Source organism: Lethenteron reissneri, chromosome 29 (genome assembly GCF_015708825.2).
Source record: "Lethenteron reissneri isolate LAM-NWPU_2019-01 chromosome 29, ASM1570882v1, whole genome shotgun sequence".
NCBI lineage: Eukaryota > Metazoa > Chordata > Hyperoartia > Petromyzontiformes > Petromyzontidae > Lethenteron > Lethenteron reissneri.
Window position 1 is genome coordinate 14,952,284 of NC_083807.1, and position 13,709 is coordinate 14,965,992.

Genomic DNA, 13,709 nt, shown 5'->3' on the forward strand with positions numbered 1-13,709 from the left:
CTAGAGAGAGCGAGAGGGAGAGGCGGGATAGATGGGCAGAGAGATGGAGAATAATAGGAGAGATCACGTGAGGAGTGTACAGGAGTATAGGGGCAAGGCTTTTTTTAAACGCTTTCCAATAAAGATTGAATGCACACAATGGGGTAGCTCTGTCCACGTCTTCCTTTATGTCCATCTGTAGCGAGGGGTGGGGGGCTCTCATAAAGCTTATCCAATCTTAATGAAACTTTAGTGAAAAATTTAGTTGCTGTGAGGAAATTACGCACGCGAAAACTGAGCAATATGACAACAGGTTTTTCCAAACTTGGCGAAAAAAACCTGTGATATTAAAAAAGATTATTTGGCTGAGGATGATGACGTTACACGCCATGCATGTGCCTCACCTCCTGTCTCGATTACGTCATTACGCGTGCTGTGACGTCGCACAATGACACGATTGCATGCGGTGTCATACCATCGAAGTGGCTTGAAGCGTAATGTTATTAATAATTATCGCTCATGGTAATACTTCCACGGATAAACGCATGTTGGGAAGCGTCGCAGAACCTATTGCATGTCAGCAGCGGTCGTGAGAAGCACATGATTTTATGGCCATTAGCAAGAAAACATAACATATTTTGGAAGGTGTGCTAAGAAGCATGGAGCGGTGCATGCTTGGAATTACATCGAGAGACAGGAAGAGAAAGACATGGACAAGAGAACAAACACAAGTTAGTGACAGCATATTAAATCTTTTTATAAAAGTAAGTGGGCTAAGGCAGGCCACATTGGTAGGGGGGATGAGAGCTAGTGGTCGAGACTAACAACTGAGTGGTGGCATATGGAGCAGTGAGACAAGCTTGTGTGCAAGAGCTCGCGAGACATGCCTGTTCCTGTACGTACGTTGAGCTTCTTTCGCACCATATGTAGCCAACCGTGTTAATCGGAAGTACAGGGGGCTGGTCAATAAAATAAGCACAAAAATTAGTTCTAAAGAAATGAGTTTGTCAATGGAGATGATGTAAAAGTGCATCGCTCCAGTGGCTTCCTAATATCCGAAGGAAGAGCGTTCCAGACGGCCGCAGAAGCACATCTGATGAGGCCCGGGTTGCCACGGCGTTCATCTACCAGTGGATAGATCATAGCTGATGATGATAATGAGAATGAGCAAACCCCCCAAACCGCCACCCTCTCTTAAATTAGCGTTTAACAGGAGGCGGAGCGCCATGAGCAGTGAACAACTACTTCAAATAGGCGTCACTCGAACAGCACTTGCCAAAAAAGCAGGCCAGGGGCGTCTCAAGCATTACACAAGCAGGGGCGCATTGCACACAGAAGGAATCAGCGGGCACACATTTTAATGCGGGTTGAAGTGTGCGTGCGTGCGTGCGTTTATTCCAGCCGTGCGTGGAAATCCCCGCCGGCCTGTGAGTGTACGCACGGCACAGAATACACGCGAGTTTGCCAAAAAAAAAATGTGCGGCACACCGCCACCTCGCCCCCCCCTTCCTCCTCCTCGCCCACCCCGTACCTCCTCAGCAGACGTGCCTCAGGAAATTTGTACGTCTGGCTTTTATTTCTCGGAGCTATTGTGTTCGTAGCATCACATGAAAATTAATCGGGAAATAAGACCTCTGCGAAGGTTTTTTTAATTTTCCGAAAAACACCCCGCGAGGCATCCACTCGACCGACGATAACTCGATCCCCCACTCCATTAGAGCCATCTTAAAAAACGAAAAACAACTCTGCATATGATCATGTCACCTTTTACGACAGATTCGATATTGTGGGGGGGGGGGAATTTTGAGCATATTTGAATATTGGGGGGGATGTGTCCCCCTCAATATATATTATAATATATTATAATTACAGCCTTGGAATGAACCCAGCCACCAAAGTTCAATTCCCGGCCGTGATGAACATCGGCAGCAGCAAGCGATATCTGAACTCATCGTGGGCCTTCTCCCTTCACCAAGCACGCGCTGACCAGCACGGTGAAGTACGGTTCAATCACCCCCACAGCATTTGGAGGCCTTCATCCAGCAGTGGATTGAAAGTAGGCCGAATATTATTGACGTTATTTTAATAGCAGCCACCCCAACGACTCCATCCAAGGGAGTCTCAGTGGGTCTTGCGTAAGGTAATGGGCGTACCTTCGAAGTTTTCTTGACGTCTCTGTAATCAGCGAGCGAGTTGGCACGTTGCTTCTGCATCAGACCGTGCAGCTCCAGAAGCTGACGTTCGGCATCCTGCGCGTCTCTGAAAAACTGAAATTCGAAGAGGTTTTATTGAGAGCGCATCGGGGTTATTGTTTTTTTATTCCTCAATGATATTTCTCGTAAAAAAATATATGAAAGATACATTTGACTAATATCGTTGCATTGCAGGATAAATAACACTTTCTATTGTAGAACAGGGGATTGCGCACAATTATTAAACTTGGTGGCATGAGTTTAATTCCCAGAAGAGGCTAACATCTGATTCGAATGATACCGACACTATCTTGGGCCTCCCCCTCCCCGAACTACATTAACTAGCATGGTGGAGTATGGCCCCACGACTCAAAGGCGTGAAGAGGCCTTTATCCAGCACCGGCTTGACAAATGACTGAACATTATTTCATTATAAAGTATTACTCCGTTTACTATAATATAGAGGCATGTACTTATTTGCCCACCCCCAAAGTAATTAAATAAATGATTAGAGTCGTGGTAATTTGATACTCATGATGTCCTGCCTTGTTTTTACCACTGTATTTACTCCATTTGTGTACATGTAATATTCGCACGTGCATTTCATATAATTCGTTACGAAAAATAACGATTGATTCTCCCGTACACAAAATTCGATGTGTGCATCGGGAGCGGATGCGTCGATTTTAACCAACGTCTTCGTTCATCCGCCGTCATAACACATCGACCGCTGCGCTTCCATCAACACGCGACGAATTTTGAAATGCCATTTCTACGAAGCACGTAAAGAGTACATCGGAGCCCATTGGTGACCCGTGGCTGAGTCCTTCACGTGGGACTGTGCCCCGAGCTGTTTAGTTCCACACGACATATGCAGGGCAGTGTGGTTGATTCAAAACAACTGGACAGGCCGAGACAGTTTGTGTCGGGGTCGATACTGACAATTTGAACCCTTCATCTGTCCCGCCAACATCTGTAGCTTTTTTATTCTTGTTATCAAAGTCGGTGCAAAGTGTAGATTCAAATCTTTGTTATCATAACTCAGACTTAGGCCCACTGTGAAAGATTCAAAGCCAACATACCAATGTTGTAATGTAATCTGTAATTACATTGAGAACGAATGATACTCATATAGGTATTCGAGATGGCTTCCGTATGAAAAAGTATGGATATCTAAATACAATTTTGGATATTTCACGGATTTTACATTTTGTAACGAATGTAATATATGCACGTAACAATGAGCCCACTATTAAATGTATAAATTTATCATTGTGCTTATCTAATGTTTACTGTGTCATTGTTTCTCGTTTTTTTCTGTCTCACTTGTATAGCTTTGTTCACTCCATTGGACTACAAGCACCACTGCCAAAATCATCGGTACGAATTGTAAATGCCGTTTTTGCATGGCACAATTCAACGCGTGCATCGCGAGCACAATGATAGGTTTTAATCAATGAGCAGATGCATTGTTTTGTGCCAAGCTGCATAATCCACGATGTTTTGCAAATCCCCATCAGATTTCCAGCAGAGCTTGTGCCTCCCCTCAGAGCCTCAAGCAGTCTGTCACATTCTGCAGACGGCAGCTGCCATTGATCCATACATTGTGCTTATCGACTAAAGCACCTTTGCAATTTTAGATTCGTCATTGTTATTATTATTGTGCGTGTTTACCCAGTAAATCCTCAAGATTGTTTCGGGAGGGTCTTGCTGTGTGTTCACAGTACGGCAGGGAGCTATGTTGTTACATAGGATCCCAAATGAGTAATTTGCAGGTATTTTTTTCTTAAGTACAGTAGAACCCCTCTTAACGATGGTAATTGCTTCCACGAAACCGGTCGTTAAGCGATTTGGTCGTTAAGCGATTATAGGAAATACACGGTAAAGGCTTAAATCGTTCCGATAGCATGGAGAGTTACCCTTTTTCACCCAAAAAAACGTACTTAATAATATTTAAACAACGGATATTAATACATAAATATACGAACAACATTAGACACACATAATATAAAAATAAACATGGTTAATTGATGGATTAATTAATATTTACTGTACCTACAACAGTCCATCGTTAACAGGGGAATCGTCGGTAAGCGAACACATTGGGCTATATGGAGAACAACAGGGGTGGTCGTTAAGAGGGGTTCTACTCTACACTACTAAACACTACACTACTATACACTATACGTTGGGCTCTATGGAGGCCCATCGTTAAGCTATTAGTCGTGAACAGGGGTGGTCGTTAAGAGGGGTTCTACTTTAATCAATTTATTTTACAAATCGTCATTCATGAAACTTGCATCTCTAAATGCTGCACATCACAAAATGCTTCAGGTCATAAAATGCTTGACAACATCGAACGAGGCACGAGAACGCCACAGCGAATCAAACATGAGTACGAGCACAATGCGATGTTTGGCCAATGCTTATTACATTACACGTTTTTTTGAACTGGTAATTAGCTCTTTATATGAATAAATAAGGGAGCAATTGTGTCACGTTGCCCGTGAGCAGTTCCAACATCTCGCTGTCGTGGTGAGATATTGACTACCTCGCTTGGCATATAGGATGTTGTGAGTTCGATCCTGACCCTGACGCCTGTATATTTGGAGTTTTCCTGTTCTCCCCGTGGTGGCATAGATTTTTCCCTGGGTCCTCCGGTTTTTCCCTCCACATTTACGAAACATATGTTTAGAGTATTTGTGTGCTATACATTTCCATGTAATAAGCCACTTTGTTGAACTATCTTTTCTGGCGAGGTCGCATCTTAAAAAGAGCTGTAGAGTTCAGTGGGCCTTATCTGATAGAATAAAAAAAGTTTAAATAGTTTAACATTAGGCAAACTTGAAAAAGCATCCTAATAATATTATATATATGTAATATCTTCAATAATGGCGGGAGACGAGTTGACGGGGCAGCACTCTTTATTCCCAACGGTTGCACACGTAACAGTCCCAACCGAGATAACACCTATGTCACACGTGCCTGACTCGGCCACGTACTCCGTCTTCCCCGTGGGGTACGCGCACCTATCTCTGCCTCGACTCAGGCTCTCTTGCTATGCTCTCCCCACGGGGAGCTATCAGACCCCTACGTGCACTCGGCTCGGGCCGTACTCAGTCTCCCCCGTAGGGTACGCGTGCCTATCTCTGCCTTGACTCAGGCTCTCTGGCTACACTCTCCCTACGGGGAGCTATCAGACCCCTCTTGTCAGACTACGGGTCTCGACCACTGGGCTACACAGCCCGAGCCCTTACAAGGGCGTCGGACCGTGAATCCCAAGGCCTTGCCTCTGAGCCTCTCAGAACCCCGGCCCTTACAAGGGCAGCGGGGCTAGGGGTCCCAGGGACTATCTCTTCCTCCATCTTCTGTCTTCACCGGTTACCAACTCCCCGAGTGCCAGCGCGCATCGCCTTACATAGCCCTCCGCTCCCGAGGGGGCGGAGCCTATGCGGACCGCGATGTGAGCACCCACTCGATGTAACCAATCACCACGCGCTGCCTCACGATCCCTCCTGGCAGCGCGTATCACCACTACATGAGCACCCACTCGATGTAACCAATCACCACGCGCTGCCTCACGATCCCTCCTGCCAGCGCGTATCACCACTACATCTACATGGGGTGTCATTTTGAGGGCATTTCTCTTATGTTTAAAAAAGATGCGACTTAAATACAATTGCCATAGCTTTGACACACGCTTGAGACTGAATGCACCATCGCTATCCCAACGTGAAGGAAGGAGTTCGTTTTGTCTGAGAGACACTAGAGTATTTTATGAGCATTTCCTTTCTCATTCGGACAGGTGGACAATTTATTGCCATCTGAATTATGGCCCTAATTCGCTGACTTTCAAAGTCAAAGTAAGCAGCCTTTTCACGCTTCTATGAATAATCGATGGCTGTTGCGGAGAAACGATGATGACGGTCCAGTGAGTGTAAAACGGATGGTACAAAACCATGAATGGGTTGGAGTTACATCTCACGAGACCAATCCTGGCTGCACGGTACTTCCTGCAACTTTGGGCAGACGTGGACATTATTTAACGTGTGTATATATCTCTGTGAGTGACTCTACACAGACACGGACCGAGTCTTGCATTGCATATTTGGTCTGGTGCTCTCTCTTGGAGTCGTGATTATACTGTGTGATTACAAAAATCGTTAGTAAACTAAACTTAAACTAAACAAGTTTTATTTTAGCAGGTAAGGCCTACTGAATGAACTGTATAGCTCTATTTTGAAAAGCGTCCTGACCACAAATGATAGTTCAGTGAAGAAGTGGCTTATCACGTGGAAATTTATCGCAGCCAAATACTCGAAACGCACATTGATTCGAAACGTGGTTGCAAAAAACCGGAGGAAATTCTACGCAACCACGGGGAAAGAGAGAACACACAAACCCAAAAAATACAACAGGCGTCGTCTGGGTCGGGATCGAATCGACGCCCTCCTGCGTAAGAGGAAACACACGTGGAAGTGCCCTGGTGCAATGCGCCACCTGAAAGTAAGCGGTGTTCTCCAGGAGATGCTTCCCCACGCAGAGGCATAGCTGCAGCACCCAGCCCCACTGCACCTGCAGCACCGCCAGGAGGGCCTGGGAGGGCACAGGTCAAGCGGGTCACAGTGGTAGCGTGCCACCGCAGGCGAGCAGTCGTTAGTAGCAGATCCACGGTGTGGGGGGGGGGGGGTAATTCTGCACAATCCTCACACGACGACACAACACAACTCTATGCCATAGCAGCTGACATGTTTATCACAGAGGGGGTTTGCCCGACAGGAGGCAGACGACTTCACAGCCCACTCACTGCGGTGCAGTTTTTACGTGGAACTCCATGCCCTAAATTCACGCAGAGCAGCGTTGATGCACTCACGTCGCCTCTCGGTGACGGGTTAAGGTAAAACGGCAGTGCACATTGACGCATGTGCGTTGAACTTCTTTCGCGCTGCATGTAGCCCATCCGTGCTAATCGGAGGTGTGTGGGAGGACAACAAACGAAACACGCAAAAAAAACATTACAAAAGAAATTAGTTTTCAATATAGATTTGAGAGTATATAAGCTCCAGTGGCTTCGAAATATCGGACTCCATGTTGGGTTATCCGACTGCCGACGGACTGAGGTATAGGCAGATATGTTAAAAAGTTTTGGATATGCTAACATCGATGAAAAATGCTTGTTAAACTACGCACAATAGGTTACTGGACAGAAATAAAGAGCAAACTGCTTTTAACGTGAGAAACTGCTCGACTCTACTTTAGAAGTGAGTGAATGTACGCGAGATTAAGGACAGACGAATGTGCATGGAAAGGTCAGAGTATTTATATGAAATGACAGTTGCACCGTGCACAAATACTGTACTGGGTGTGCCAGATAATTGTTCAGAGCGTATACGTGACATTTGGATATATGATGTTGTACTGTGGTTGTGGAGGTTTACACGTCAATCCTGCAAATTTCATTCCAAGCGATCAATCTCAGCCTGGAGGTACTCATATTGTACACCACTAGATGAGTCGTGGTACAGTGGTTAGCACCATGCTTTGTGATCCCCGAGATCCAAGTGGACTTCCCATCCATGATTAATGTTCGTGGCGAGTTACATCTAAACCGATTCTGGGTTGTCCCTCCGCTAATCCACGGTGCCGAGATGTTAACTATCTCGCCTGGTATACAGGAGTTCGTGGGTTTGATCCTGACCCTGACGCCTGCATGAAAATTTGTAGTTTGCGTGTCTCTTTCCCCATGGTCGCGTGGATTTTTCTCTGGGTCCTTCGGTTCTTCCCTCCGCATTTAGAATCAACCTGCAGTTAGAGTATTTGGCTGCTGTAAATTTCCACATGATAAGCCACTTCGTTGAGCTATCATTTGTGGCCAGGTTGCCTCTGAAAAAGAGCTACATAGCTCAGTGGGCCTTACCTGGTTAAATAAAAATAGTTTAGTTGAATGGTTTGAATTTAATCCCCACTGACCAACATGGTGACAGAAACCAAACAACCGCCATGACCGACACAGAGTGGGGCAAGCCTTCATCTAGTCACGGATTTACAAAGATCTGTCATTATTATTACTCCTGTACTCTATCCTAAGGGGGGTTCCGTTAATGTATTGCAGTTCATTAAACGAATGATGCAGGGAGAAACTTCATTGTGGTATCGTCACCGACACTTTTGTTGCACATTGCTATCTCAAACCTGTCAACCCCTTACCAGTGTCCTACCTTATTACAGACCAATTCAGACCTTATTGGTCACCCCATGCCCTTATAAATATCAATGAACATCCTACAAAGTCCCATCACAAGGGAGAAACACAAACAAATATATTTTTTTTGCCCGTATTGACACGGCTGTACGCCGTATGGACCTGAAAACTCAAGTTCCCTGTAGATGAATGCGAGTGAACTGTATGGGTTAACATGTACGCGATCTACACCTTTCAGTAGTTGTACAAAAGTGTCTGAAACACTCTTCTTCATATCGATCACTGGTAGCGGTTGCTGCAATTTTCCACACTGATATGTCAGAGTTGTATGGTGACTCCATTAACGGTATATTTGGCAGTGCATTGGCTGAGTTGTCAGCATTCTGGCCATACTGTCCCATGATGAGCCACTTTCCCAGTGGCAACAATAACAACAAAAACAACACGTGGAAGTTAGAGTAACCCAGCAAACAGTGTTTATAATAAATGTCAATGAACTCCCAAAATTACTCTTCCCAATTACACCAGTGACTTTTAAGAGTATCAACTGCCTCAGAGAAACAAGCTCACTGATCAACATGCTCTTTTAAAAACATCCCAATCTTTAGTAATGCAGTTGAAGCTGGATTTAAACACGTTCCTTTGGAGCTAGACCAGTTGTGCTTATGTAGTGAGTTCTCAGGGAGACAGACGACGTAGTTGAGGCACACTCTTTTATTTAACCAAAAGGCGGTAACAATACTTGAAGGGGTAATGGCCCCTTCACCCGTACTCAATGGGGACACCCCTAGCACTATTCTCCGACTGTCCTATTCCCAGTCCTCCGCTATGAGTGCTAGGGGAGGCTATCTGATCCGGCCCTGGTCAAGCACGGATCCCGGCACCCATCTAACCAGGCCGTGCTCTTACAAGAGCAGCGGTCCTGGAGCTCTTGGGGCCACGCCACTGGCTTACCCTGCTCGGCCCTGACAAGGACAGCGAGCCAGGGGAGTTCCAGGGCCTATTCTGCCGGTTTTCAGTCTTCACTCGGAAGCTTCTAACACACTGGCCCCGAGCCCTCTGGCTCCCCGCCTTTTATAGGAATCCTCTCCGAGGGGTGGGGCTATGGGGGATCACAGCGCCCCCATGGCCCCCCAGGGTTAACCGATGCGGACGTGGATGTAGACACCCGTGTGTGGGTGCAGACACCCTTGTGTTTCTGTCCGCCTTTCTCCCCGTAACAACCCCTACACTTATATCCGAAGTGTGCTCGTATAAGCACATGTTGCTTCTATGAGAACTGTGCTTAGAATAGGCGTGCTTACATGCAGCATCTACCGTATTCCGGGATTGTTACCGCACGTTATTATATGCAGTGGAGGTGAACAACTGGACAGCTGTGCCAGATATTGATAGTATCATAAGGGTCAAGGTCACCTGTGGTCAAGATGCTGTCAATGCCATCACACATCACCATCACTTCCTTCCTGCTGATAGATCCTGGAGTTGTTGTAAAGTTGACACCCAACCTTGAAATTCTGCTCTCATAGTATCCTGCAACCTCACTTCAGGTCTACCTCTTAATCGCCAACCTCTGAGTGTCACTCCAACGATCCTGCCCTCCCCACCCCACCTATCCCGATTGCATCCATGATACGTTCTTGCCAAGTTCCATTCCCAAATTCCAAGCTGTCGAGAAAGTCCTAGTGTCCCCTTGCATGCAGCTGTGTCTAAAGGTCATCGGTTAACTTTTCCAGTTGCACTTTCTCCGCATCATTAGCACCTCCGATGAGCACGGGTGGCTACGTACGGTGCGAGAGAAGTTCAACATACATACACGCATCTTTGCTCACCTCGATAGTCTTCCCAGCTGGGTGGCCCTGCTGAAGCCAGTGCTCTCCGTGCTTGTGGATTTGATTCAACGTCAGTTCCATTTTCTCCAAGTCCTTCATCAGCACCTTCGTCCGAGAAACATTAAAGTTGCATGAGCCTAAATGCCCCACTTTCTGAAGCTGTATACTGCGGCAGCGGTTGACGATTCCAGCCGTCAATAAGCCTGCAGGAGGAGCAGCCACATTTGGTTGTGCACAGTTTTCAGTTCTGTTGGCCGGATATCCCCATTCTTACAAAATAACTATTTGACTTTTTCCCATTCAGGTTTAGCTTACAAAAACATTGTCAAGCAAAAAGAAACATATCGTTCATTTATAATTTCTATGCGAGGCACTGCGCGTAGGTTTTTTGCTGCATAGCCCTCTGATGATGTTTTTTTTCAGGTTGTACCATGTGCCGAATGGCATACTGTCTGACGTTTCGCTCTGTAGGAACAGAAGAAGCTCCTGGCACATGGAGCGAAACATCGGAGACTGTGCCCGACACAGTTGGTTGTGCTACTGGAAGAAAACACGTGGGAAAGCCGAGGCAAAGCTGTGCTTCATAAGCAGTGCGTCCCACCATCAGGGCGATGTACATTTTAACCCCTTTAGAAAGACAGTCTTGTTCTCCTATAATGCGGTAGCTGTGTTCCCGAAGAACACCATGTAGAATAATCGCGTTATAATAAACAATCGAGGGTCAAGCACAGCCCGCGATAACACGTGAGATGCATACGCAGGCTGAACAAAGACTGAGGTGCACATGGGTAGCATCTAGAAGCATCCAGCAGCATCCCACCTTGTGCGATGCTGCCGAGTCAAACGTACAACCCGCTCATTCATCCTCACGCAACGTAGTTCCGTTCACTCAATCGCGTTATATCCATTTCGAAACTGCGTTTTATGCATATATAAAATGTGTTCCCTAATACATTCATGCGATATATCAAATTGGCGTTCATGAAAACACTCGTTTTCGGAGAACAGACTACAAATGCATCTCTCCACTTCCCCACGTGTCCCCACGTGTCCCCCCGTGTCACTGACAGCGTGGGCATCTCTCTTGGCACCCATGTCGGGGTTTTGGTCGCTCCAGTCGAACGACAGCTCCGCCTCCTCCTGCTCGTTGAGATGCATCAACTGCTCCGTGGCGTGCGTGACCAGTACCCTCAAACACTCCAGGTTCTGGAGCCGCCGCTCGGACGAGACCTGGCAAGTTACAGAGAGAGAGAGTGGGCAACATCGCGCAGTCTGGCTGCTGGTGGCAGAGATTGTGACTTTTGTGGGTATCTCCACGGTTGGGCATCTAACTCTGGTGGCTGGGTTCACAGCGAAGCGCACTCATCACTGTAACACCACCCCACCATAACAGTTATTAAGACCCCTTCAAATGTGTCAGCTGTGTAAATAACGACGTGGCTGTCGAACGTGCAATGCATTGGAACACACTTGAAGCACGTGACACGATGAACAATACCCACGACTTGAGCCCATTTCACACACACAAAAAAACATTTATTAGCCAGACGGTTTAGGTCATGTGGAAAGAAGGGATCCGTACATAAATGTTGTGGGTGTAATGCCAAGTTAGCGGAACAGTTCTAAAGCAATGGCAACGTGTAGACCAGGGGTCGGCAACCAAAATAACAAGAAGAGCCATTTCTTTCCAATTCGGTACAAAATTCAGTATTTCAAGAGCCGCAATGCATCTGAGTACATACTGTACATACGTACATATCGTCAAGAAGCAGCCCGTAAAGAGCCGCATGCGGCTCCGGAGCCGTAGGTTGCCGACCCCTGGTGTAGACTATGGTTTAAGAAAAAAACACTGCACCCACCCACAGAGTAATCCAAGTGGGAGGGCCATTTAAAATTCCACGCGACAGGTGTGCCAAACAACTACCGTCTTCTGTCATTGAAAGGCAGGTAGATCAAAAGGTATTGGCAAAAGCCCCATGGGATGCAGATGCCTAACAAAACAATAACAACATACAACAACAACAACAAAAACACCGTCTCATTTTTTTGTTTTTTTTTGACTATGCTCGCTCGCTCCATACGCCACCAGCACAAACTGTGCGAGAGGTTACCGTTCATCACAGAATCAACAATAGCATGGATAGAGTGGAATGCAGCAAACATAACTACCCCACCGGCTGATGCCAGAATAGTCTGGGGGACAAGATTCTCACCAAAACAAATGACGAAAACCCGCCACCAATGAATCAGGATTCCTGCGTAAATGCCTTGAATTACAGTCTTATCGGTACACATTTGTACACACCGCGCGTGCACACACACACAACACACAAGCACACAGCAGATATCCAGCGTGTGCGTGAAAGCAAGTTGCAATGCTTGAGTAGCCCGGGATAATTATGGTGACGCATATTTGAAGAAAGGCTGCTTTGAATAGGAGTCTTTGTATGAAATATTCATATAAATAATAATAACAACGATTCTTTAGGAGATATCTATGCAGGATTTTTTTCTGTTTTCCTTGTACTTGCACATGTTTGTGTGATATTGTATAAAGTGTTTTGTCAGTCCACTGCTGAATGAAGGCCACCCTGTCGGCCTTGCGGGTTGTTTAACCATACCTCGCCACGCTGGTCAATGTGGGTGCATGAAAGGGGTGGGTGGAGCAAAGATGGGTACGGATATCACTCGGTACTAATTTTAGCCATGGCCATGAATCAAACTCGGGTCACTAGGCTAATAGCGCTACTGTTGTGATAACCAAGCCTACCGATGCTTCCCCCACTGCTTATAGTGCATGCTGTGTTATATTATGATACTGATTGTCTACTTGGGAATTTAACAGCCGTTGGTGACACGATTGCATTCCAAACACAATTTAAACAATGAAGAAGATCGATTCTCAACACATACACGCACACACAATCCGATGCACGTTATACTGCACTGCATTGCGACCTTAAAAAAGTATCTATGTCAACCGAGGCGTCATTCAACGCCGAGTATATTTAGACACGTGCACGTGAACGCCGTGCTAACGTGTTCCGACTTTACCCTCACCCTAATCCTGTTTGCACTGCCCATGCAGTCAGTAACGCAACGGTGGTCAAACTGGAAACTTGCGAAATGCGGTCAAAAATGCCACAGAATGCAACATTACAAGGTCACGACAACCCACGGTTATGCCGATGCCCTGTGATCAAAGCGAATGTTAATCTACTCGAGAGGGTTTCCACGTTGATATCAATATGCTACTCTCGAAAGGGTCGCACTGATCTCATAAAAATAAATGCTATATTTTGGATTATGTAAGGTCATAAGCATAGCTGGCTATCCAGTTCATTTAAACAAAAACAGCATTGACTTAATCCGTAGGAATAAACCGATGCATCGATTAATATTGAATTCTTAACTCACGATGCAAGCTGCACACCACGCGTGCAAGTTATCATGACGTTTCGATGTGTATGCTGTAAGTTGCAAGTAATGGCTTCTCGGGACCCG

The 13,709-nt window shown here is 46.1% G+C and overlaps 1 protein-coding gene across 3 annotated transcripts in view; it reads right to left on the reverse strand.

Moving 5' to 3' along the window:
* LOC133349287 (plectin-like) overlaps positions 1-13,709 on the reverse strand; it is a 40,285-nt gene that overhangs the window by 16,777 nt on the left and 9,799 nt on the right. For all 3 annotated transcript variants that reach the window (XM_061562666.1, XM_061562667.1, XM_061562665.1), the window contains exons 5-8: positions 11,274-11,435; positions 10,206-10,310; positions 6,672-6,767; positions 2,133-2,246 (exon numbers count right to left, since the gene is read on the reverse strand). In XM_061562666.1, coding sequence (XP_061418650.1) covers positions 2,133-2,246; positions 6,672-6,767; positions 10,206-10,310; positions 11,274-11,435 — 477 coding nt within the window. The remainder of the gene's footprint in view (positions 1-2,132; positions 2,247-6,671; positions 6,768-10,205; positions 10,311-11,273; positions 11,436-13,709) is intronic.